The 27,320-nt window shown below is 37.5% G+C and overlaps 1 protein-coding gene across 2 annotated transcripts in view; it reads right to left on the bottom strand.

Annotated features, from left to right (window-relative positions):
- Positions 1-1,976: 1,976 nt before the first annotated feature.
- Positions 1,977-27,320, bottom strand: part of EFNA5 (ephrin A5) — a 214,282-nt gene continuing 188,938 nt past the window's right edge. The window contains exons 3-6 of one of the 2 annotated variants that reach the window (XR_005704500.2): positions 11,780-11,845; positions 11,314-11,394; positions 5,025-6,149; positions 1,977-3,194 (exon numbers count right to left, since the gene is read on the bottom strand). Coding sequence is in view for 1 of the 2 variants with exons in the window: in XM_040090909.2 (XP_039946843.1) it covers positions 6,028-6,149; positions 11,314-11,394; positions 11,780-11,845 (269 nt within the window). In the remaining variant the exon portion in view is untranslated. Of the gene's footprint in view, positions 6,150-11,313; positions 11,395-11,779; positions 11,846-27,320 lie in introns of both variants that reach the window. The other variant, XM_040090909.2, reaches the window with a different exon arrangement.

Raw genomic sequence — 27,320 nt, 5'->3', positions numbered from 1 at the left:
TAGTCAGCTAACAGATTTATCTAGGGGGAGGAAACCAACAGAAAATCTATTTAGTACAACATTTGTAGTATATCTTTTGAAAAAAAAAAAATCCTTAGAGTTTATTTTTTCATCCAACAAAGACTTTGTTTTAAAAGTTTCTATGTGGTCTAAGGGAAAATTTTAACAAAAATTCAAATTGGTGATATTTCAGGTTGTTTGATTAGCAGACGCAAATATCACCAATTTGAATTTTTGTTAAAATTTTCCCTTAGACCACATAGAAACTTTTAAACAAAGTCTTTGTTGGATGAAACTAAACTTCCCAGTAAGGGCAAATGTTAACAAAAATAAGAGTTATAAGGAAGGAGGCACTTTTCATTCCTGTGCTGTTAAAGCCTGTAAAAAACGTAACCAACACAGCTGGTTACCACATCTCTAACGTGTATAATCAAAGCTTTGTTTTAAATGAATAAAACCCCTTTGGCACACAGCCATCTTACAGCAGTATGATGCATGCCTGAATATTCTTAAGAATGCCCTCAGAGCTAATCTGTGAGCAGAAATATTCTGCAGAAGGGAAGATGAGGGAGTACAAAGGCCCATTGTGCACACTAATGCAGAAAAAATGAAATAAAATACCATCCTCAGCAAAAGCAGAGTGTCTTCTGAGCAAAGGCTATTAAGTGTGTCAGACTGCAGGATATTTTCTTGACATGGCTATTATGTTAAAACGTACTGAACATGTGTCACTTATAACCCTGTCCTGGTTGTAACATCACAGCTCTAGAGGAAAAAAAATGGTGCACCAATTCTTTGTATCAAATACTCAGACACACTTTTCTTCTCACCAAGCTGTCACTTCTCATTTTTAAAGAAGGTTAGAGTAAGTTACAATTAGTATTTTCTGCCCTGTAAAGTAATTAAATATAATAAAAAGCTTTCTGTGGGTTTAACGCTAACACAGAGCAGTTAAGCAGTTTTGAATGCACAGAGCATGTACTACAGGTTTTGATATGTGCTCCCCACCTTTTATGACCTAAATTCTCAGATTCAACCTATCATATGGGTAGTGAGTAGACACCGGCAAAGACAGCTATTTCAGACCGAAACACAAGTCAACACCAATGCAGTCCTGTACTTTTTTGAGAGGCCCTACTACATCGGCCTCTGGGGACAGGGCAGAATGAAGGAGGAGCAGCAAGCCATCCAATTTCTTGCTTCCACCACTTTTCGTCCCCTTCCCTTCAGGAGGAACACTTGGTCAAATTCTCTCATCATTCATTAGGCTTAGCTGCTCTGAGCCTTTTTGGTACAGAAAGATATAGGTGATATTTCAAAGCCATTTCCAACCTCAGCTCTTTGCCAGTCTGAGAGACATCCTGGGGAGAGGAGGACTACAACTGCCCTGCTTGCACAGCTCTGGTGCTGGCTCTATTCTTCAAGAAGAGTTGCACTTTACAACCACTTGTTACCCAGGGGAGGAAGATTGACTTGTGAGGCCCAGAGCAGAGCAAAGCGATGATGGAAACCAGGTAATGCACCACCACTTGGCTGACAGAACTCCTTACCCCCTTAAGAATTTGGAAGAGCTATTAACACATTAAAAAGGGTGAAGAGCAGAGATCTGCCAGGACATTGGTAGTTACAGCTCTAAGTACTCTGCTGTTGTGCCCATAACATGCATTTTTTTCCCACTTCCCCTCATATTCCTCTCATTGTCTGTCCTGTTCCCGGAAACATTCAAGGTCAGTTTGGATGGGGCTCTGAGGAACCTGAACTAGTAGAAGATATCCCTGCTCACTGCGGGGGCATTGGACTAGAAGACTTTTAAGGCCCCTCCTAACCCCAAGCGTTCTACGAGTCTGAGTAAGGTAGGTACAAACAGCCCAAAAAAGGAAAATGCAGTTAGTTAAACAAAAGTGTAGTCTAAAAGAACCAATTAAAATGATGAAAATCTTTAATTTTATTTAAGTATAATTGTACAGACACGTGTATATACAAATACAGATCTTATGGGGCAGGGGGGTTGGATTTTTTTTTTTTTTTACATTTTCTTTTACGTTTATATAATGTAAGCATTTCAAAAACAGCACTCAATGAATAAGTGCAAAGAAACTGCAAAGCAGGGCAGTACAAGCACAGGACCACACTGAGCTGGACTTTCATACCCAGTTGCACACACAATGAGTGTCTTCAATGGGGTGTAAAGAGTAAGCATGGTAAGCGGATTTCGCAGACTCATGGATAACCTCCAACATGCCAGCATCTATTAAACTGTACAGACAATGGCAGCAAGCCTACTGTACGGAGATTTGTTTCACATCTGAGAAGCTCAAGGGCAAATGCATGGGAAAAACTCAGTGATGCCAGACCAGAAACAGATCTGCACATTCACAGCTCCAAATTAAAAAAGGAGGAGGGTGGGAGAGGAGGAAGGGCAGGAAGAGGGAAGAGAAGTGTGGATGGTTGTACATTAAAACTGGTGATTAGAAAATCCAAGTGTAATGAAAAGAGGGGAAGAGTTAACACTCTAAACCTCTGAAAGTGACTAAACCATTGCGCTCATAAGGCAATGCTTTAAGTTCAGTTTTTAGGATTGGGGGTGGGAATCAACAGGTACAAATATAACCATTTTCCTTCCACAATTATAAAGGAAAGGAAACAATCTACTCAACTACTCTCAGTACTTCCCAAATTTGTCTCTAGTTCTTTTGGAACCAAGTACATACATCTATCGCGCAGGACACTGGCAAGATCCCTTCTGGGAAAAAACCAAACTTTTCATGGGAACAAATCCAGAAGGAAAACAGGAGGAAAACAAACAAACAAACAAACAAACTACAACAACAAAACCAACCAACAAATTAAAAAGAAACAAACAAGCAAAATAACAGAAAACTTGTTATATCCCCAAAGCCTTTTTAGAAACAAACATGATACATAAGAACAAAACTAACACAGAAAGAACAGGGTTCTAACGTAAGACCTTTAAACACCAAGGACAAAACATTGATCATCAAAAGTCATGTTGTTCCAGGTCTTGATATTGTGAAGTCTTGCAACAGATGAACACTTTTCAAAGATGAGTCCTGTATGCTGAAGTGTCATGGCCACTTGTCTCTCAGTTCTCAGCCATGATCACACTTGATGCTTCACAGCTCCGTCTTGTAATCAACACGTGATTTTAATATCCTGAAAGTCTATTGTTCTCACTTACAAAAGACATAAGAATCAAATTAATACTTTATTATCAAACACTATATACAACAGAGGTTGCTAATAATACAGAATTTAAAGAACATAGCTTTAAGTTTTACTTGTCTTTCCTTCGCCATCCGGGTAAGTACATTACAAAACAATATTCTAAACTAACACAAAATGTTACCTTGTCTATTGAAGGATACACAGTATCCACTAAACTGACCAATCCCTATTTTGCCTGCTTCACATTGCAATGTCCTTGGCAGCCAGGAGTGCAGGTCATGGGTGTAAGTAACCCACTTAGGATGGGGAGAATCAGTACCTCAGACTTGAGCAGGGGCAGACAAAGGGTAAGGGAGCAACAAACCCCTTAATGTTCAGCAACATCAGCATTTAAAGCATCCAGAGGTTTGCAACACAACACAAAACCCACCAACATTTATGTACTCAGTATGACTGGGATTGCCTAATGCCATCAAGTATGAAACTGGTAGTGCCTGGAAAGCTGCTCCCAGCCATGCTGGGCAACCAAGGGATCATTGCTTGTGTTGTCCCTCACGTGCACAGCAAGGCTCTGGGACAATATGAAGGGGTAAGTTTCATCAGGAGTAATGCTAGTGATAATCCTTTACTGTGGGTAAATGTACGTCTTCAACATCATTCTGAGACAAAAGATGACAAACGAAGTCACCATTTCTACATCAAATTTGCACTACTTGTGTGATTGCCTGCAATTACTATAAATCATTTTAATATGGTTACACATCATGCAATATTATCTGTACTCTGGTTAATAATCCATTTGATAAGGTGCATTCTGATTAAGTACACCTCATCCAAAGCTTTTTAATTCCTACCTACAGAATGTCTTAGTGTGTGTATCAAGTATATACACCTTAAAGAAAGCAATGTACCAGACAGCCTGTAATGAGATGATGACTTCCCTCACTGTTTGGACTGTGAATCTTTATTCTGTGCACTTTACACTAGAGCAAATTTCCTGCATTCCTCCTTTAAGTACAGGCCCTGTACTTATGAACATGTATGGTATCAGGCAAGCCCAGGTCATAGCTCAGCATGCATAAAACCTCCCTTTACATATCAAATTTATTTTCCCATCTCCTGCCTCAACTTCTGGAAGGCTTTTCCTCATTTAAAAATAAAAAGCCTATGAAGTAGTGTCCACTAATGACATCACTCAATTTTGTTATAGCAGAATTTTTCTTCATAATTATTATAGAAAAATCTTGTTTTGCTTTAATATGCTGCATGTTTTGTTTCACATTTAACTTAATTACGACAGTTTTTGTCAGAAAAGCTCTGTTTCAGTCTGGGTCTGAAATTTCACTGATTATACTTAGCAGTCCAAATTTCATGACAGCCTAGCCAAAAAGTACCCCAAGGCTTGCACTTCCCAGCAAATTACATTTTAAAGTTTTGTTAGCCAAGGCTCAGACTCCTTAAACAGGGTCACTCCTAATTTCATCAAACAAGACAGTCCCATTTCCTAATTGCATCAAGGGTTACTGCTTCTCTCACATGTTTAAATAGGACAAGCATATATACTCACTCTCAGCATAAAGTATATCTAAATAATGTATTTTCTATTCTAGTGGATTTTTAAAAAAATATTTTGTTAAGTCTTTGGGAGCCCATCTAGTTTATCTCTGGCTGATAAACATGTTTCCTCTACTCTTCAAACTGTGCTGGAAGGGGAAAAGATAAAAAATCAACACTGAATTCCTATTCCACACTTCTTTTCTTTCCCCCCACCAAACAATGCTATTAGACTGCCCTGGTTTCTTCTATATGTGATTTATTCCCATGATTGAGGAACTTACAGGAGAGACAAATCAAGAGAACACTGGAGATCCTGTGTCCCAAACATGTTTCCTCTGGCCACCGACGTCCTCTTTTAGCATGTATTAACACCCAAAGCAGCATCCAAGGCTATCAGCTACTAAGTCAGCGCTGGGGAAGGTCACTTTATTTTCAAAAGTGCCTCTGCATTTCAAGAAAAAAATTTTAGCACCACGGTGATTTGTTTTAAAATAAAATAAGCCGGTGTGCATTATCCCCTTAAAACGAAATAACAGAGGCACTCACACCCCCAGTGAAGTTTCCTAAATCTGACCTTGACTGCTGTGTGCTAACATTCCTAAACACTAACTTCTTCCTCTCACCAAAGACAGCATGTGTACTTGTGAGCAAAAATTTTACCATCAAAGATGCTTCAAGACAATCCTATAAGAAACATAATTTTCCCCTTTCAGAAGCCTGTTCATTTAGAAACTTCTAGAGGAAATGGTGTTATATTATATCTATTCTTAATATCCCCCCTCCAGTCCTGACATGGTGACACAATGCTTTTCATGACCATCTTACAGTGCTGAATAAGAAGGCATTTATATTGTATTACAGAGAAAGACTCTCCAAGGTTTTCACTCACTTTCCTTATCCCTCACTGACTGCATCTGCCACTACACTTCCTTGTCCACATACGGATGACACAGTGAGCTAACAGAGGTGACTTCTTAAAGGAGAATGCAGAGGAAAATAAGAATCACTAGTGTCACTATTATAGTTTGGCATTTTCATTTGGAGTCCTTTTATTTATATGGAGGGGTTAAGAAAGTCACAGAGTAGGTAGGGGTTGGTGCTGAAGCTAGTTATCCCCTTCAAATTTTTTCTGAGTTCAGGCTAAAAGGGAGAAGAAAAGGGAAAAATAACAATTTGACATCTGCAAAAACAATAAAGTCCCTTTCCTGGGATGAGCAGTTAGGTGGATCTTTGATGTTCCAAGACCCTGATATTTTCTGTGACAGGTTGCCGGAGCATACTGTGCTATAATATCAAAAGCATTGCCAGGAGGAACAACAGAGTTGCCAAAAGCCGACTGGGTATCCTTGGTGTCTGTGCCGCATTCTCACCACGGGATGGCTCGGCTGACTCATGTACGGTATCATCTGTTCAAATAGAAAGCATACATTTCAATGAGATTTTGCATCCTTAATAAACTCTCACTGAGCTGACAACTGTAAGTAGATTTCAGTGCCTTTATGAAATAGGGCAATGAACCTTGTCCTGTCATTGACTTTCACAAGCGTGTACTACTTCATTATGTAACCAACTTGGGGCCAAGTCCTGCATTTCTCACTGGCAAAACTCCCACTGATACCAGAGGAGCAAAAAGTAAGTCTGATTTCAGCAGACTGAGGAATGAAAGATTCCTCTTCAGTAAAACACTGTGGCTCTAGCTTTGGATGTCTCATAAAATAGCAACATCACTTGGGAGGCAGCTAAATAAAAATACCTGATTTTAAAAAGTGTTGCACATGCCCGGAATTAATTTTGCAGTTAGCCCCCTTATTCAGTTACAGATTTTGGCTCAGAATTTGAAATGACAGCCTGTAAACCCAAGCATAGACCCCCGCCACGCACAAAATTTCCACTGAAGTATGTTGCATCTGGGGATGAGCAGGAAATGTAACATCATTCCTTCTTTCGTGAAACAAAATTTTGAAGGCTAACACATGACAGTCACCAATTTTATAGAATATATACTCAGTTTGGAAAATCTCACTGCCTTTCATGTTACACAAAACAGAGATTTACATATATGCTGCTAGAACTAATGAAAAAAGAACCAGCTGAGTTAGGAAAACATGCTTATGCATTAGTGGCAGAAGAAAACAAGGTAGCAAATATTAAATATATGATACATAATTAAGCGCTGCTTAGCTTTTGTAAACTTAAGATCAGTCTAAAAGCCACAGCTTGTAAAATAGAAAAAGTAGGCAAAGTCAGAATCAGCTTTGGTGTTGTTATAGCAGTGGTATTTTCCTCTGCAAAGGCATCCATATTCTCCATGTCCAATGCTACCTAATTTAGCTATTCAAAAAGCAATCAGTCTGCAGCTTGCCATAAAAAATCAGCTTCTGTTTTTCATTACTGAATGAAAGGAAAAAGCCAAACCTTTTTAGGAAGCATGAAGTTGCCTCAAAATGTATTTGTAAGTTTATTTTAGACCACCAAAGCTTCCAGCAAAATTAATAGCATGTCACATACTTAATGCAATAAACTCCCTATTTTATGAGAGATGTCTATGATATTTCTGTCTCATAGCTCTCATCTCAAAATATTGCACTGCCAGGATTACATTGGGTGAGATCTGAGCAGTTCCAGCTAGAGGCCCTAAGGGAAGCTGGAGTTAGGACACTGGCATCACCATGCTGCTTTGTCATGGAGCCTTTCATGTTACTTGGCTTTAGCTACAAGCAAGCTCCCTCCCTTTCATACCCTTGACACCTAGCACAAAATCAGGAGAGCACTTAGCATAATTTAAGTTAATGGGCTCTTCAGCTCCAGCTCAGTTACTCAGCAAGATGCACAGTAAACTGAATTAGCAACTTATCACTTGTACTTTCTCCAGTACTAATTGATATTATAATGACATAAGGCTTATCAACAAGTTTCAGTGCTGCTCAAGGCAAAAGTATGAAAAGCAAGCACTAATTAGCTGTAAATATGTTCATGTTTTTAAGAAAGAGACATCTCTTCTTGGTGGTGCCAAGCAATAGCATAAGAGGCAAAGGGCAGAAACTGAGCACAGAAAGTTACACCTGAAGAGGAGGAACTTCTGTACTGTGTGGGTGACTCTGCACTGGAATAGAGTGTCCAAAGAGGGTTTGGAATCTTCCTCACTGAAGATAGTCAAAAGTCATCTGAACATAATCCTTAGTAACATGCTCTAGGGGACCTGCTTGGGTATGGAGGTTGGATTAGATGAACTCCAGTGGTCCCTTTTAACCTTACCAATTCTGTGATTCAGTGGCATCAGTGGAAAAGTCTGTCTGGAACAGCTGAAGTTGCAGCTCCACACCACGTATGGCAAGGAGACTCTCCCAGGCACATTGCGCCCAAACGAGGCCCTAGCATTTTTCTTTCAGAATATAAGTGAATGCTGGCTTCTGAAAATGCTATTTTCAGTGATCGTCAATACCAAAAGCTGTTTCATATTTCACTTCTGAGTTACAACCTTGCACTATATGGTGATACTGCAATGGATATACAGTACTTCACAAAAGCTTGCTTCTTTAATTTACAATTAAAATGTATTTAAGAAGTTACAGGGAAAAAATATCCCTCTGTTGTCAGTTCTACCTCCCTTCATATATTTAAAGTTAGCTCTTCCCAATTTAGAAACATTTACTCACTGCTGATGAACAAAAACAACACAGTAGAATAATGTGTATTACCCACTGCCTCTAGAATTGCAAGTAAGTCGGAATTTGCAACACTGAAATATCAACAATTTTGGCCTAATTACATCAGTGAGTCAGCACTAAAACACAATAGGGCGAAACTAGCATCTAGCAGTAATAAATCCTCGTTTTCTCTGACTATCAGATACTGTCACAACTGGAACACTGGCTACTGCTGAAAAACTCAACGAAAAAGCACTAAGCTAAAAAGATTGCTTTTATTAAATGAAAAATACAGAGACATTCTATGATGCCATTTTTATAAAGCCATTCTTCACAGAAGAATTAATTTCCATGTAACATTAAGGGATTCCTTTTGAGAAATCATCTGGATTTTCTCTTAAGGTTTGCTGTTGCAAGGTTTCTGCACTCATACATTAGAACATGACTCATCTGGAGTTATGAAAATCATTTTACAAATATGATTTTTCCTTGGAGGTGCAGAGTCATAACTGCAGAGCCTTTAAAGCTTGGGGAAAAGGGTTTGCTTCATTTGAAACATTGAAGACAATTGATGAAAAGGAAAAGACTTGTGAGCAAAATCCAGAAGGTCACTACTAAATACCGGGAATACCAGCAATTATTTTGACAGCCATGAATTTTTCAGATAATACAGCCTTACATCACATGCTTCAGCTCTAATTTTCAGATATGCACAGCTGCAATTTTTGTTAAAAGGACTTTCCCTTTTTTATTATTATGGAGAAAGAGAGGGGGAGGAACAGGAATAGTGCCAATTGCTTCCACCACTTCTGAAAGTGCAATTGCTGTAGGTTCCTACAAATTTCTAAACAAAACCAGTGAAATTACAATGGTTCAAAAATCACACAAATGGTGATTTTTACAAGAAAAATGACAGTAAGTCAAGGGAACATGACCCTCCTGCCCTTCGATTCTTCTGTCTACTGTGGAGAAAGAACATGGCAGGCTAGGGGAGAGCACAGAAGCAGATGCTCATCAGAGATATGTAAATTAGTACAACACAGAACGCATGCAATGAGATCCACCAAGGCAGCAGCAACCCTAACAAGTCAACAACAGAGAAATGTGACAGGAGTTGTCACATCTCAGAGTAACTGATTATCTAATGGTGACTGGCCCAATTAATACTACAAATATACATTGATATCAGGAGTGGGAATTTTGTGGTACCAAATCTTCTCATTAAAGCTATTATTCCCCCCTGATAACACAAACAATATTTCATCTGAGATGGCAGAATGCTCTTTGCTGGATTTTGCTTGCCTGGTTTGCCTGCTGCTTTCTAATGATGTGCTTTTGTGACGATGTTGGCTAGTTATAGCCAATCAGCAGGAAGTGAGAAGCACTGATGAAACAAAAATTTAGTAAGTTTACTAAAATCAGGCACGTATTACTCAGATGATCTATTTTGCAAGCAGTATTGGACACATTAATTAGACCATGTTCACCAAGTCACAAAATGTAAAAAGGTGCACTGAGTTTCAAATCCATAGGTAGAGACAGTGAGAGAACATCCTAGTGTCTTCTGTAGAAAATGCTGTGAATAAATGTATAAATATAGCCAATATAAGTGCACTATTCTTGCACTTAGATTTACTTAGAGAATATCTTTGATTCACAAACTCCAAATTTTTAGGAAAGATCTGAAAATTACGTTAAAGAAAAATAATAAATTCTATTGTTTATCCAAAGATAAATAATTTAAACCAGCTAAACTGTAAAAGCCTTATTATACTTACATAAAATTAAGGAATTTTAATTAAAGGATCTGCATATAAAAAAGACCAAAAAAATGAATATGTTGTTTTATATGTAAAGAGAATGTTGCTTCACATTCAAATAGCATAAGAGAAAAAAATCTCAGTAGGTACCTGTGCTTTAGGTATGTACTAAACAACATGTGTGCAATGTTTTCTGACATGATTTGTGTATTTGACTTTAATTATTGAGGCTTTAATACAATAAGTGAGCAGTGTGTAGGTACATATAAAATGAACAGGCCCACCACTATTGTAAATACTTTTCCTACATACCTACCTAATTTTGACTCCTTTTAAGTCGTTCCAGTCACTCATACCCCTAGAATTATATACACTTCTATCTTTCACAAGCTTCAGCCACACAAACAATACACATGCACTTTACACACGGAGACAAGTTAGCTTGATTGATGGTGGAAGTTAACATAACTTTGCCCTGGGCAGATGAGGAGCATCCTTACTCCTATGACAGTGTTTTGCAAGAAAAGCTTCCCAACACTTAAGTTTGCTTCAATAAAAGCAGGAGAGGAATTTGTATTTATATATTTATCTATATATCAGAGTGTATGAGTGTGTGTACATGCACATATGTAAAATGATACTTTGCCTAACCAAGTATACACATAACTATATATAATTTTAAAGGACTAGTTTCTTATTTAACAAAAACTCAGTTAGTTGCATACCTGTGTCATGCATTGGCATTCAACAAGCAGTGGTCCTGTTTTTCTGAAAGGGCAATAACCACATAACAGATGAAGCGTGCCGATTGACTTTACTTCTAAAACTTTAGGTCCAATTAGTAAATAGATTGAGTTGCCAATAGGCTGAGTGTTTGGCTTGGACGGACCAGTGGCTCCAGGATACTGGTGGAAATTTTACACTGGCACACATCAAATTTCACTAAAATATGTCACTCCGAAAAAAACAAATAAAGAAATGTTTACTTCCCTGCATTAAACAAGGATGCAGGAAATATACCATGAGCTGTATTAGCACTGCTAGAAATATGCAAAAGAAGGGCAGTTGTACCATGCAAAGCATGCAGAGAGAAGAAGAAAAAAGTACTGAAGCACCGGAGGGATACACATATTTGTTAAAAGAGATTCTCTAAGCATACTAACCTGCTGGTTCTAATGAATTTTCTACTTTGTCGTTAACATCGAAAACACGATCATGAACACCTATAGTTTTCATACAGCTGTCTATAACAAAAATAGAGATAACAGCCAAATATGTTAGTGAAACACCCTTAAACTCCCCACTTTCCTTTTTTCCTCTCTTTTTTCTCTCTATTTACTATATATAATTATGCATATTCATATTTTAAAGTCTGTCCAAATGCCAGTATAGGTCTTCCATTTATACAAAGTTCAAGAAACAAGTTAGCAACTGCCAAGTAATTCATACAAAGATTTATGAAAAATGGTAAGAAAACACATTGAAAATCATAACACAAACATTGCTGCATGTACAGAACACATACGCGATTTAACAGTTTAAAAAAAAAAAAAAATTGTTTTTTACTAGACCACACAGTAAAACAGGCACTAGAAGGCCACCCTCAAAAGCTTAATCTGAAGAACTTACTTGCTGGTCGCACAAACACCTTAAGCTTTAGGCAGGATCTCCTTCCATTATCTGGGATTGCAGAAGCTGTAAAATGAAGAAAAAGGAAAAATAAGTGGAAGAGTAAGAGAGTGAAAATCCAAAATATCTTCTATGCTGAAATAAAATATTCTTTTTCTTCCCTTTATCTGAAGGACTGGACACACTTAAATCCCTGAACATAAGGACTTCAAGTGCACAAAGTAGCTTGATTATCCAAAAGCATATAAAATCTTCAGATTTTATTCAAATTAATTTCTTCATTATTTTACATGGAAGAAGTGAAGCACATGCTATTTTCAATATTTCATTACCTCCTTTCACTTTTCCACACCTTTTTCTTGAACGCTTGTTTAATATGTTTTTTTGCTATAATGCATGTGTCCACACTGAAAAAATACTTCAGAATATAGAATACTCAGAGAAAAGTTAACCTTGAAACATCAGGCCATAGACTTCAACAACCCAAAAGGGGATGAAAAACCAAAATTCCACCAAAGAGGTAAGAATGGAACTATCTATATATTTCAAGCAAAGTAGAAATAAAGACCACTAAATTTTACAGCAAACTCAGTCTCAATATGCACCTGTCTTTGCTGAGAAAATATTTATCTCGCTTCAGTCAAAACATGATTCCCCATGTTATACAGCTAACAAACCAGAATCAGTTTATTCCATCTTTCTTCCCTCCCTCATAATTTCCTGTTTAAAATATTTAATTTTTTAGGAATACTTATTGGATTAGGAGAAAAAATAGTAAGTGGAAATATGTCTAGCCCTAATACAAAAGGTCACCCACAAAGGTCTAGTGCCAGCATCTACTTATTTCCCAGAAAAAAAAGTGCAGTTGTGAAAATTTCCTTTCTATAACCGTTCTTGCTTCAAAATACAATATAATAGGGAAATATGCCTACCTCTCACCACCAAAGTACCTCTTGAGCACTGTCAGCCAATATTTACACACTAAGGTAAATTTCCTCAATATCTGCAATTCTGATAATTGTACATTGTCCCACAATACACTATGCACAACCAAGCATTTTGACTTGGGTGTGAAGATTTTCACTTGTGAAAGACCATTCACATTTTCATAATCAAAAACTCCTCAAGAGCTATTGCAAAAAGTATTACCTGAAGCCAAGTAGCTTTTATTTAATTAAATTCAAATATTAGGACATTTTATTAAATTCAAATGTATTACGGCAGAATGAGCTGCATTTTGCACTACTGGAAAAGATGGCTGAGCTGACAAGATGTTAGTTTCCTCTGTTTACCCCTTATTTCATCCAATTTTATAAATTCTGTCTTTGTGTGTGACAAACAATTAAAATTACTTATACATAGGCATATGACCTCTTTATCTTCATGCTGAACTAACACCTGAACAGCTCCTCAGCTAATTTGAAATAAACTTCTTAAGTCTTCAATGATGTGCTTGCAGGGCAGGCATCAGATTTTTCCTAGAATTTACCAAGAACTAGCAAATTCAGTACAAACACAAAAGAAGGAGCAAAGTAAAGAATCTAATACAGCTCATGTTGTGATTCTGCGTCTTGAAACTTCTTGAAAAATTGTTCCCCTCTGTTAGTTAGAACACAAAAGCATGTAGGAATGATGCTCTCTCCCATAATGCCAAGCAGTTAAGAGTTAACAGCTGTCTTTGACTATAGCATCTTACCACATCAGAAACTCCACTGAGTTTACAGTAACTTGTGTGTTATTTAGGGCACAATATTTGCACTCTGTGGCTACCTTCAGGAAATGGTGTCTTTTCGGTGGCCCTCATGGAATATATGCAACTGGCTAACTATTTTGTTAAGAATAAACAGGCAGTTGTAGATTTCTCAAAAGATAAGAATCCTATAGTTATTACCAAATTACTAGGATAAAGGTGAAAATCACATTTGCAACATAATACAAAACAGAACCCCTACAGTAAATTTATCACTGACAATTTTTTTCTGCCCAGAAATTATTTCAGAAGTGCATTATGGCACACATTTATTTAAAGACAAGTTTTTGCTTTGATGCTTACATGCTCTTGCTTATGTCCATAAAATAAGCATGTTTTGCTTATTTAAACTGCTGTTTATGAGAACAGTCTGTTGGTCAGTCACTAACTAGAATACCACTGATTAGCTAGGATAGCTAGGAGCTAATAACATCCCATCTGGAAAAAAAATCTATTCTTTCTGGAAAATCAGAAAATTAATGCTTTGTTCACTGAAGTTTGTATGCTCACATAATATTTACACACGCATAAGAGCAAATAACAGCTAGTGATCTGACATATTCTTGAGAAAAAAAAATTAAAATCCATTCACTATTGAAATATTTTCCACCAGTCTTTACACTCCCTTGCAACTATAGAGTATATCATGAAGAACTGTCCTATTGCAACGATTACAGTTGCACTTAAATCACCCTTCCAGAAACTGGCACAGTCTTAGTGAGAAATATGAAATAGTGCTTTTCTTTTTCAAATTATGTATCATAAATATTTGCCATAAACTCAGAAAGATGCCTCTTTAATCAGTCTTTTACACCTTTAGAAGGAATAATAATGACTACCAAAAAAATCAAGTATCATTTTTGAGCACTTCCATCTTCCTTAACAACCAAGACCAAGGTGATGAAGGGATACATTGCAACCTCTTTGGCCTTCCTGAGAAATTAAATGCTGTTTGCCAAGATGCATGACTGCAAACAACTTCCTTCCTTTGTTTCTTTTCTTTCACCCTCCCTCCTCTTCCTTTCTCCCTTTCATCTTAAAAACAAAACAAAACAAAACAAAAAAACCAAACAAACAAAACAAACAAAACAAAACAAACAACAACAACAACACCCCACCAATGTTAGTTTTTGTTTTAACTGACCAGATGTATAAGCCATTGGAAAAGAGTCAGGAAAGGATAAAGAGAACATCCTTTTCAGCTGGGATCCATTAAAGTTGCTTCTCAGGTAAACCGTTGCTGTTGTTGTTACATTACACTGAAATTAGCTACAATATAAGAAAAAATGTCCTTTCTAGGTGATGCAATGAAAAATTTCATTCTCTTTACTGAATGAAATCAGGTTAGACCCTAAGGCTTTGCTACAAGGCTTTTATATTTGTCTATTTAAAAGGTTATATTAGCAATAAAACACAGCCCAGTTCCAAGAGCAAGAAGCCTTTGATGCTGATGGAATCTGTCCCAAGTAACACTTTCTATTTCAAAAGCCAGAATTCCCAAGGAAAAACAAAGAGGTAATTGAATCCTTGCTGCAAAAAACAAAATTTTGGAAAAACTCCCTTATAAGGAACAAAATAGGTCATATCCACTTCTTTTTTCATTAATGATATTAGACTAGAAAAGATCTGACTGGTTCAGTTTGTGTCAGGAAGAATCACAATTGAAAACAGAAGAGGAGCTCTGAAGTGTTACTAGTTCCTACAGGTTATTACAAATGCTATGGTACTTCCCACCTCCTCTGTCCTACCTCACCTTTATCAGTTATTTCATGAAAATCTCCTGGGTTCCTCTCTTAAATAAAAAGTTTTAAACCTCATGGTTACACAAAGATTTGTGGTGAGAAGAAAGTGAACACTAGAATCCTCCTGAAATCACAAGATACATGAAAACATCTCAATGATTCTAAAAATAACTGATACGGTATCTTTTTTTTTTTTTTTTTTTTTTTTTTTTAAATAGATAAATTCTACAATTGAGAAAAAATTTAAGTCATGAGCTCTGTATTGCTCAGATGAGAATTCCATCTACTTTAGTTGAACTACGGAAAAAAAATGCAATGAACTACTGCACACAGGACTAGGTCCAAGCTGGATCTGAAAACAGCCTAAAAAGACAAATCAGATGGGAAAATTTCTCATCTCTAAACCACTTCTGGTAACCATTTTTATACCCTGTAAGGAAAGGAAACAGAGTGATGAAAATTATTCTCTCCTCATCTAGAGCCAAACTATAAATATTTCTGTATTTACTAGCTATATTTAAATATATATAAAAAATTATACAACTCCCTCATCTCGCTCCTGAGTAGTTCTCAGCTAGAAACACATGTACATTATTAATATATTAGATATAAATAACAGGTTAGGTCCTTCCTCAGCCTGGTAACAATTAGCAGTTATTCAACGACTGCAGAAAGCTGCAGATAGAGAAACAAAAAAGTAACATATACAGAAAACATTTATGCAGTTCAATTTACTATGATAAATCCCAAAAACTCATTAAAAGAGTCATCAAGATATGGACCAATCAGCATACAAAATAAGCTAATTAAAAAGTAAATATAAAAAATTAAATTAATTAAAATTTCAGAACTAACAGTTATCAGACCTGCTATTGATGTGACAAAAGCAGTAATTATTTCCTTTCCTAAGAGAGACAACAGTTTGGCTGCCAAATACCTGAGGCTAAGTTTCTAACATAAAAGCAAGTTATCAGGTTGCCACATTTAAAGTGTCAACCATCCTCCTTGTTGATATTCACCTCCTCATTGATATTCACGTGTAATCAGCCATTACCTGTGCTTGCCTCCTCACTCATTCTTAACTTTCCAATTACAGGATTGCACTTTTCCCTAAAATGAAAATCCAGACATAGAGAAAAAAAGGACTCACAAATGTAGTTCAAATCCTTCTTTATTACTACAAAGACATTTAACATTCATGGCACAAGCCACTGTGGGCCTTATTAGAAAGTGAAACTGGTTCAGTTGGAAATAGCACTCCATTTATCTAAGGCACTCCAACAGCATCTGTGTTTAGAATGGGGGGACACTGGTAAAGACCATCTTTTGCCTATGCAAAAACAACTCCCTCTGCAGATGCTGCGCCTCTGCAGATACCCTGCAGATGGCAATTCTCTTACTATTTTGTATTTCAATTTCTATTACCAGTTCACTTGGAGTATTCTCTGAAGGGAATATAAAGCACTGCTTGTGAAACACAGGAGACAAGGCAATGTTCTCCTTGCATTTTTGAAAAATGTGATGAATGTTTTCTTCTGCTGTCTGCTGGAAAATCCAGCAAACAGGGTCTCCTTGTAAGCAAGAAGTGAGAAATCATGCCAAGTTCTCACCACAGTTCACTGCAGATGTACTACTACCAGCACCCTCTGTTACACAAACTCTGGCACTGGTTGGTGCTTCCCAACCACAACCACTGAACAGACGTATTGTTTCAGACTGGGAAGTCAATAGAGGATCAATTCTGAACCTTTTTCCCACCACAATAAATCAAGATGCCACATGCATAGAGTTTGAGTAAATACCTAACGCTTACTGCCCAGTCCAAAGGGTTGCACATATAACTTCTGTAACTACCTGGAGGAACATCACAAAGAGAGAATCCGCAGCAACCCAGTACACAGGATGCCAGATGTTGTAGATCAGAAACCCACATTTACACAGTCCTTGCACTCTCTTAGACCTGTAATTTACAGACAATCTCTTCAGGAGGAAGTATTTATAGATGTGTTTTGCCTCTAGCCTTTTCAGGCACAACAGCACACCCACTAGTCAAACCCAATACCTAGGTAACCTTATACCTGCAAATCATAACTCCACCAACCTGAAGTGTTTTAACATCCAATATCCTGTGCCAGCTACAGAGCTTTAGAAAGTTTTAGTTTTAAGAAGAGTCATCTACTTCTTTCTTTGAACAGAAATGAGTATGTGTGAAAGCATTAAAAATGCAGTTTTCCATTATGCTTGCCACAGGCAATATTTCTCAATTTGTGCAAGCCAGAAGAAAAAAATAGCCTATTAGTTCTTAGAAGAGCTCAGCCTTTCCCCAGTAGGTTTTCATGTGATTTACCATACAACACAAATGTATGCAAATTAGCCAGGTAAATGCAGAATTAGTTATTAATATTCTTCTCACAGTTTAGATAGAAAAAAAAAAGTTAACAATTTGCATAAATGGTACAACTGAAAAAGTCAGGTAGAATTAAATCAATCAATAAAGCACTCCTCTGTGTGCATACATGAAGACCCATATCTAAGGACACTAAAGGATTTTTCAAAATTATTTCTCAAAATATAAGTTACTTGAAAGGATTTACAGATAATTTTCTTCTGTGTACTTCAAAATAAAATAAATTAAAATAGGTAAATCCTGTCCTACAAAAAACAGGTCTTTCACCAATACTTGAGTTTAAATTAAAAGTCCTTGCATGCCTGCTCTTTCATTCCAACCCATCAAAAAAAGTGCTAGCACACATGACTCCATTCTGAGAAAATTAAAATATTGAATGACTATGACTTAGTCATTTTTCAGACCTAACAATTAAGCACAGTTCCTCAATAAATCATGACTAAACTTACTGGTGGCTTTGTTCTAGCTAATTCTATCATCTCTGTATTTAGTAAAAAACAAGATGAGAACACAAAAAACCATTACTGAACAACTTAAAGTTTCAGAAATTTCAAGCCAACAGAGAGACAATCTAAACTGAAAAACCCCTTGACCAAGGACTGCTAACAACACTCATAAACTAAAATTTAAAAAATTACTTTAAATGGAGATGAAATAAATAAATAAATGAACAAAGAAACATAAAAGGTGACAGCTAACGCAACTGCTTAATACAAGCCAATGTAATGCAGATACTGGCATTTCCAATTGTATATTTTAAACACCACACTATTAATTGGACACCTAATACAAATGCATATGTTGCACTACTCTTGCAAACTCAACTACATCTGTATTTCATTTTTGCGTGGATCTCTGTATGTGTATAGATACATGCCTACACACATACACAGATTTATACTCTGCATTTCATTCAAAATATAAATGACAAAGTGCACAGCATGCAGGAAAAGACTTGATAAAAGCCATGTCCACAACAGATTGTGAAATGCTACGTTTATTTCTTAATGTCTTATATATAATTTGCGCTAGCATTGCAATGTGTAAACCCACTGGATTATTATGGCCTATCTCACAAGTGACTGTATTTCTCAGACCTACTAAAAATAGCCTAGTAAATGGAAATGAGTTGCCAGACAAATGCTATTTTAGTGAGAGTTCTTGGAAGAAAGCAATACAGAGTTACTGTTTCTGCACTTAATACTGAATTAACTGTCCCACTGCAACTCCTTGGCCAGGAAGAATCTAATTTTTCTTGCATTTTCTAATCCATTGCAGCTTATATATCTGGTTGAAGGTTGTAGAGACTGAAAATATGTTTCGTATCAAAGTCATATAAAAAAAATCCAGCCATGTGTGTTAGGAGACATAAACCATGGACTTTGAGTTTTATTAAGCTTCTCGTTTAGTATTTCCTTTTAGCATGGTCTAGCCCTATGTCTCTCTCGGGAAGGTCCCTTTTCTCCTCTAAGGGGGAATTTAATGACAAGCTTTGTCTGTTACTAGCCTGGCTGGTGTACTGGAGTCAGACTTTTTTAGCCAAGAACATCAAAGAAACCCAAAGCACAGTTCATCAGTGCTGGACACCACCAGAGGTACACAGCAGCTGAGGGCTCATATAGGGCAACACTTTGAATCCAGTCCAGAGGCTTTTTGTACTTATACTTTTATCATCTGTGCTCCTAAGTCACTGAGTCCAGTTGAGTTCAGCAAAACCTCAGTGCAGGGGCAGCCTGTACCCTTTATGCCTTCAATAGTTGGACAAACAGATGTTTCTGATACTGGAAAATCCAACTCTGCCTCCACTGTTCCTCTGAACTGAGCCTTGAACCAGTAAGAAAACAAAGCTCAAAGTTCTTTGCAAAGTTTCTTTTCATAAAAGCAAGAACCTTTATGTTTAGAGGGAAGCTGTCATCCAACTGCAGCTTGAGCTACAATGAATCAGTTTTGCTTCTGCGGTGTTTCTTCTCATTAAAAAACAAACAAAACTCTGCTGGAAATAAATGAAAAGCATATCTTACTTTGAATGGACTTTAAGTTGCATATAAGTTCCTGTGAAATATAAGGAGGTAGGAATGAAAAACAGACCATTTAGTTGCTTCCACATGAAATACTTGCAGGCGTTTCTCTCATATAAAAAGGTTCCTCTTTCATAAATGCAAACTGTATTATATGAATTAAAATAAGCGCTAACATTTCTGCACTAGCCTAATACAAATGACTGATATAATGTTTTCTATTGCAACAAACCAACACTTATTAACTAGAATGAAGTAAAACCCTCGGATCTCATTACTGATTTCAGTGGCATTAACAAAACTAAACACAGTTACTGTACTACATTAGACTATATTAGAGCAAAATGCTGATAAACCAAGTTAATACTATCAAATAAAGCACTTAGAGAAAAATATATCCTCTTACTTGCCGTAAGCTCTTTTGTACTTTGATTTTCCCTTGGTATCACTAAAATTTAAATTATTTTCTTCAAGCAGGCTATCCAGCTTGCCAGGTTCCATCTCTAAGAACCAGACATAAGTAAATCCTTTGAAGAGACATTATAGTCTTGTTATTAAAGTAAAGATCTTTTTGATCTTTACAGCAACATGTTCACCCACATGGAATTTGTGGGTATTGTATCATGTTACTAAACTCATATACTTTAATGGACTTCATATTATCCATTACTAGCTTTACCACTGCTAACAATATAATTAAAGAAGGGGGAAGGATTCTATTCTAGTCCATCTTCATCGGCTTATCACTATCTTAAAATATTTAGAAAGTGTTCTTTCCATGCTATACTTGTAAATTCTGTCTGTTTACAGAAACAAAAGAAGTAATTTTACATGTCACATTTTTCTAGGGTTGTGAACACATACATACGCATACATGCACATGAAATGTTACTCTTGCTATTCATTTACACAAGGCAACTAAGATTGTTTATGTCTTGTGGAGGAGGGAGAAGATGTAAAGATACAAAAAGATCTTCAAGAAGTTTCACAGGAAATTTAAAGGAAAAAGAACAATATATGGGTTGTGGAGGGGATTTTAACTGAAATCAAAAAAAGTGAGAATAATGCCATTTTGAATGTTTGAGTGCACATGCAGGCATCAGAGTTTGCAAACACATTGTTTACAGATAACACCTTTTCCTCAAAGGATTTTAGAAGGTTTATCTCCCAGAAAACTTCTAATAGCACCTTGGCACCACCTTTACACAGACAAACCCAAAATTATGCAGGAGGGAAACCAGATATGAATTAGGAAAGCTAAAGTTTGGAAAACATATGCTAGTTGATTGGAATTGAAGCTCTTTTTAAGACACGTCAGGATTCTCAGGGCAAAGACCTTTTATTTCATTATACCTACTACAGTCCTAGGCCAGATTGAAAACAGACACAACAGATGCCAGCACTGCATTAGTAACAGTACACCTTTATCATGTGAATTCCCAGTTTGTTCAAGTCCTGCAGAGGGCATGGCTACTGACACATTCCATTATACCAGTAAGGAATTTATGTCCTGTCCTTAGAATGGATATAACCCATCAATTTGTGACGTTTACCATGAAAAATTCAGAAACACATCAAGCTGAAGTTTTCTCTTTAGTCAAAATTTGTCCAGTGTATGAGGTAATAGCACTTTTATTTAAACTCCTACATCCTTACTTCTGTCTTTCACTTATCTAGCCTGTGTTCGATGCCACAGGTCTTACTCATGTTTTGAAATCCATATTTAAAAAAGCCAACCTATGTGAGAATAACCATAGGCTCATCAAGGAGAACTTGTCAGGAATTTGACACGTCCCATCTCTGCCTTATGCCAGAAAAGGACTGTAGTCTGTTATAACTGTGACTGTGGGAAAGTCTAAGCCGCTCATGGGAGAACTAACCTTTCATTTTATTCTGCCACAAATTATTTCCTTCTGAGCTGTTTTTGGTGCATTTTTGGGGGGTTTTCTGGGTTTTTTTTCTTAAGAATAATGTATACCACAGGATGTTTAGCCTTATTCCCAGTGATCATTCCCAGATGAACTCAAAATTAGACATGTATGTGTACACTTTTCCATAACTGGGACATAAAAGCCCTGGTGGTTTGGAAAAGATTTTAAAAGCAATGAATACTGCATCAGACTTGAAACACACAAGTACCTCTTGAGCTTTTCTCTTCCTGAATGCTCTAACAACTGTTCTTCAGAAGTGAAGAGAGAACTCTACCTCTCTACCAGAAAAAGCCCAGTTTCACACTAATGACCTGACCAAGCAGATTGGGAAATTCTTGTCTCTGTTTTCTATCTGCTACTTCCTGATCTAAGCAAACACACTGCACAGAAAGCTTATTTCTCTGCTCTTTATGCTGTGAGCAGTTTCTAATGGTGTTTTTCATACACGAGACTATACATATGGAAAACAATATAGAAAACAAAAAAAAACTTACTGGAAGATCTTGCTGACACTTACTAACTTCAAAAGAGATGGACAAAAATTCTGCTGAATTAACTTCTCTCAACCACACAATCGTCCATCATTGTTCAATTTAACTGCCTCTAATCTACTGTGTGTGGTGTTTCCACTCCTCAGAGTGAAGAGAACTCAAGCCTCATCCTATTAGATTAGCCCTGCCAGTCCCTATCCCGCTTTCTGTGATCATAAAGATCCACTTACATTTGTGGCTCAGATAATCTACATCAACAAACATTTGCACTGGATATAATTCTGGTAGCTTGGGAAGAGTTTCATGACAGTGTGCACCATCTGCTTCTTTCCTCTCAAATTTAGAAGAGGGTTCCATGCCCTGAATTTCTTCAAAGAAACCTGGATATACTGCCATTTACCTTAGTTAGAAAAAGAGTTATTGAAATTCATGGATTTTCTCCCTGAGAAAGTTTTGCTGCAGCAAAACTTTGAGAACTCAGAAACTTAAACCAACCAAACAAAAAAATCCATATCAGAGATCACATCTCTCACTTTGGGGTGTGGGGAAGCATCATATCTGCAAATACGTGTGCACCATCTGATCTGGAGTCTTCAGCAGCAAGGGTAGCAGATGCTTTCATACATATCTATGAATTATACAATATGGTATTGTTGACTTGAAGGCCAAACACACCCCTGAGTATGCCTACACAGATGATGCAGTACCAGTTACCATGCCAGGCATACCTGCTCCTTGCCTGACCCACTCTGAGAGCTGCCTCAAGCACCAGGCATCCTGAAGCACAGAGAGGTGTGCAGTCCAGCACATCCCAGCACAACATCCATCCAGGACAATTGTAAACCTGGGGACCTCCAGGCTTCTTCCAGAGACTGCATACCTAGAACCAATGACACAGAAGGATTGTTCTTGTTCTGTGCTCCTAGTTAATTTTTAAGATCTCTATAAACTTCCAGTTCACCTCTTAGGGGTCACTGAATAACTTGTTCTTTGGCCACATAAAAGTGCTTGTGGTATGCTCCTGCATTTTTCTCTTCTGCCCTTGTGAAATATCCTGAGGAGACAAGAACATCTTTTTATTGGATCAAAATGGATTTTTTTTTTCCTGAAAGCCCAAGAGGTGTGTAATCAAAGCTGGCACTGGATCATCCTAATTATGAAACCCAGCACGGAACTTTCACACAAATTTTGTGAACTTCATATTTCTTCTTCACAGAATATTCCTGCTGAGAAAGAAGAAATCATGAGAAAAATTCAGGAAACAGAACCCAGAATGGCAGTAAATAATTTTTCACTTCTGCCTTTAGTACCATGATAAATTAGGAAAAATTAATCCTGTATTTGTAACAGGATTATAACATTTTCTTGAGAAAACATCCTGAACTCCTCAGATGTAGAACTGATGGGGTGGGGGACAATGAACATCAAAGGGAGGAGGGTTTATGTTTTTGTTTTGTTTTACTCAGAAAAAAACATGTATTTTCATAAAATCATAGAATGCTTTAGCTTGGAAAGGCCCTTTAAAGATAATCTGGTTCCACTCTCACTACCACCCCTCCACGGACAGGGATATCTTTCGCCAGACCAGGCTGCCCAAAGACCCCTTCAACCTGGCCTTGACCACCTTCAGCAATGGGGCATCCACAACTTACTTCTCTGGCCAGTTTTCTCCAGTGCGTCACCACTCTCTCTGAGTAAAGAGTTTTCTCCCAATATCTAATCTAAACTTACTCTATAATTCAAAAGAGTTCCCTTGTGCTATCACTATATGCACTCGTAAAAAGTCCCTCTCACCTTTGCTACAGGCCCTCATAAGTCCTGGAAAGCTGCTCTAAGGGCTCCCTTGAGTCTTCTACCAGCTGAACCACCCCAGCTCACTCTCAAGGTGAGGTGCTTCAGTCCACTTGATCATCTTTGTGGCCTCTTGTGGAATTACTCCTACATATCCTTCATGTTGCAGGCCCCAGTGCTGGATACAGTACAGACAGGGGATCTTATTAGCATGGAGAAGAGGAGAATCACTTTCCTAAACCTGCTGGATATGCTTCTTGTGATGAACCCAGGAAACAATTGCCTTTCTGGGCTGCAAGCATACATTGCTGGTTAATATTGAACTTCTCATCAACTAGCACGGCCAAGTCCTTCTACTCAGGGATGCTCTGAAATCCATGCCTGTATTTGTGCTTGGAAGTGTCCTGATGCAGGTGCAGGACCTTGCACTTGGCCTTGTTGAACCCCATGATGTTGGCAGGGCCCACTTTAGGCCTGTTGAAGTCCCTCTGAGTGGCATCCCTTCCCTCAAGACCAACAACTGCAGGTGTCATACTGCAAACTTGCTAAGGGTGCCCTGATCCCACTCTCCATGTCAGACAAAGGTGTTAAACAGCCCTAGTCTCAACACTGAGCCCCAAGAAATGCTGCTTGTCCCAGGTCTCCACCTGGACATCAGAGCCCTTGAAACAGAGCAAGAGAAAAATAGCAGGTCTGAAGTGCTATCAGTCCTAGATTCTTTCTGCTGAGCTGAAGTGACCATTTTCAGATCCTTTCAATCTGTGGTAAAAAGATCACTACCATGCTAGTCCCAGGAAGTCAGTCCTCTTGCAAGTAAGCTCCTTTGCTATGAATATGGAACAGATGGAACCAAATCAATCTGCTCCATAGGAACAAAACCACTTACAACCTAGCTCTCGCTCTGTTAAAACTCCTTTACAGCACTGGCTTTCTGTGCACTGCTGTGAGGTTTTGACTTTATAGAAAAAGGTGCCTCATAAAAGCAATAGCTCTTAGTTCTAAACCAAAAGCAGCCTAAGAACAGTAGAAGATGAATGCTGTGTTTAACCCACATGGCTCCTTGGAGATATGCAAATATTCAATTACTATTATTTTTAAGCTACAAAAAGAATTTTTTCTGAGAAGAAAAGGCAGCCATATGTTGCAAAAAATTGTGCATCAATGGCAGTGAAGTACATAGACAGTAATACACTATTTACTCTAATAAAGATTGAATCTATCGATGTTATTGCAAGAAATAACATGGACTCTTTTTGTAGATATGTAACTGTGGATCAAGATGACACTTCTGCAAAGAAATCTGTATCAGTCCTTGAAAAACTGACCTTTTTTGGCAGAAGACAAAAGCCCCTGAAATTAGCTTCCTGTTAATACAAGAAAATATTTAATGTATCAATTTATCTCCAAATATTGCATCACATAGGACCTATTTCCTAAGACTTTAACAGAAACTGTATCAATATTACAATTAACTTTGCAAACTGAAAATATGCACAAATGGTAAATGAAACTGATACATTTATTTACTGACTCTGCTCATTAAGCAAGTACATGTAGAGGACCTGTCACTTCTCTTACCATCAGAACAATAACAAAAGCTTATTCCTAGCTACATATACACCTAGATATTGTTTACATCCATTTCTTATAGCCCACACAACAAAAGTCAGAGGCCTCCTTTACTCACACGTTAATATCTGTCTGCTTTTTCAGAATAATTAAAATAAGGATTTCTGTGTCAGAATGCTTTGATTCTGACTATATCAAGTCTTCAGGCAAATCTCCCCCCACCAGCAAAGGCACGGCTTTTTTAACCTTTGTTGGCAGAAGGGAACTGGCCCTGAAACAGATCACGAAACAGATGTTTTATGCCAAATCATAGTCTAGGGATACACAGGCTACTGCAAATTAAACTCTTCTCCTGTCATTTCAACTCCCTGCAGTGTGAAATACGAAGTTGCCAACAAGCGGCCAGTGCACTACACAGCACCGCAGGGAGAGCAAGTGCCACCAATGCACCAAGGGCTGGAAAACTCCTTCATTAGCTCTGCTTTTCAGGCCAAGCCTGAGCAGTGACACCTAGGCCATCCAAAGGTGATGGTGCTTGTAAAGAGAAGTTTCAATCAGGTCCAGTTATAGAAATTGTGTGCACTTGCTTGGGGGAGAAGGAGTTTCATATGGCTGTGCCACAGGTCATGGTCATTATTAGTGGCTCACAACAAACATGGGGTTTTTGAATTACTTTTCTTAAAAATTTTTGCACCTAAGATGTCAGCTGACAAAATACCCATCTACACGCTTACAAAAAAATCCCATCAGCTTGATGTCAGTTCAGGGTTCTGCTGAACGATTTGTGACAGAAGACTTACAGGAAATTCTGTTGTTAAAGCAGTGGGGTACCTCCACACCAGGAGAGGGTATGAGCCTTGCTACCACTACCTCTGTGGAGGCGGCCCCTAAGCAAAAGACCAACAACAGGGCAGTATTCCAACTCCCACTATTACTGGTCTCTCCATCTAAATATTTCCACCTGATTAAGCTACTACCTGTCTAGAGACTCTTACTCCTGAAAGACAGATATTCAAAATCCAGTTTTGAGACTTTTTTCTCCTTAAAAGAAAACTTGTGCTTTCAAGTCAGTTTCCATCCACATCAACACTACAATGACTCGTGTGTTTCTAAGGTAAGAGAAGCATTTTGTGTTGAAACGAAGGAACAGCTAACAATACAAGACAATCTTAGTCCTTGAATATGGCAGATAAGAAATGGGGCTCAAGTTGATGATAATATTGTATTTGTGCTTAAAACACAAACACCACCAAAAAAACTGGTAAAAATACAAACATACAATTCAAAGGAACCTACTGACATGGTTTCAGAATGTTTACAATCCACAACAGACATCATATTTTCAGCAGAATGCTGTGCTTCATGTGCAAAGCACTTTAGAAATCAGGACAACTATTTAGATACCTAAGTGACACCAAAGTACTCCTAAAATTATTACTCAAATTGGCAATGCTAAACACTTCTGACAAATGGTCTGTAATGAATATTATTTATTTTATCTACTTTGGACTAGAAAAATCAAGGAAGAATAGAGTACAGGACACATATGTGCAATTTATACTAAAAAAAAAATTATAGAAACTGGATTTACCCTGGGTTTAGGTGATGGGTTTTTTTGGGTTGGGATTTTTTGTTTGCTTGTTTTGCTTTGGTTTATTTTGTTGCGGCTGTTTTCTTTTAATTGTGTGTTAAGATACATTTCAGACCAATGTCCTAAAGCCTAGACAGAGTCCACTTAAATACAGATGCACCAAAACCAATGTCATTTTCTGAGGTTCAACTCAAAATAGACTATGAATATCAAAACATCTGTATGCACAGTTATATACTTTTTTTCCCAAA

Source organism: Hirundo rustica, chromosome Z (genome assembly GCF_015227805.2).
Source record: "Hirundo rustica isolate bHirRus1 chromosome Z, bHirRus1.pri.v3, whole genome shotgun sequence".
NCBI lineage: Eukaryota > Metazoa > Chordata > Aves > Passeriformes > Hirundinidae > Hirundo > Hirundo rustica.
This window is presented reverse-complemented; position numbering and strand designations above follow the sequence as displayed.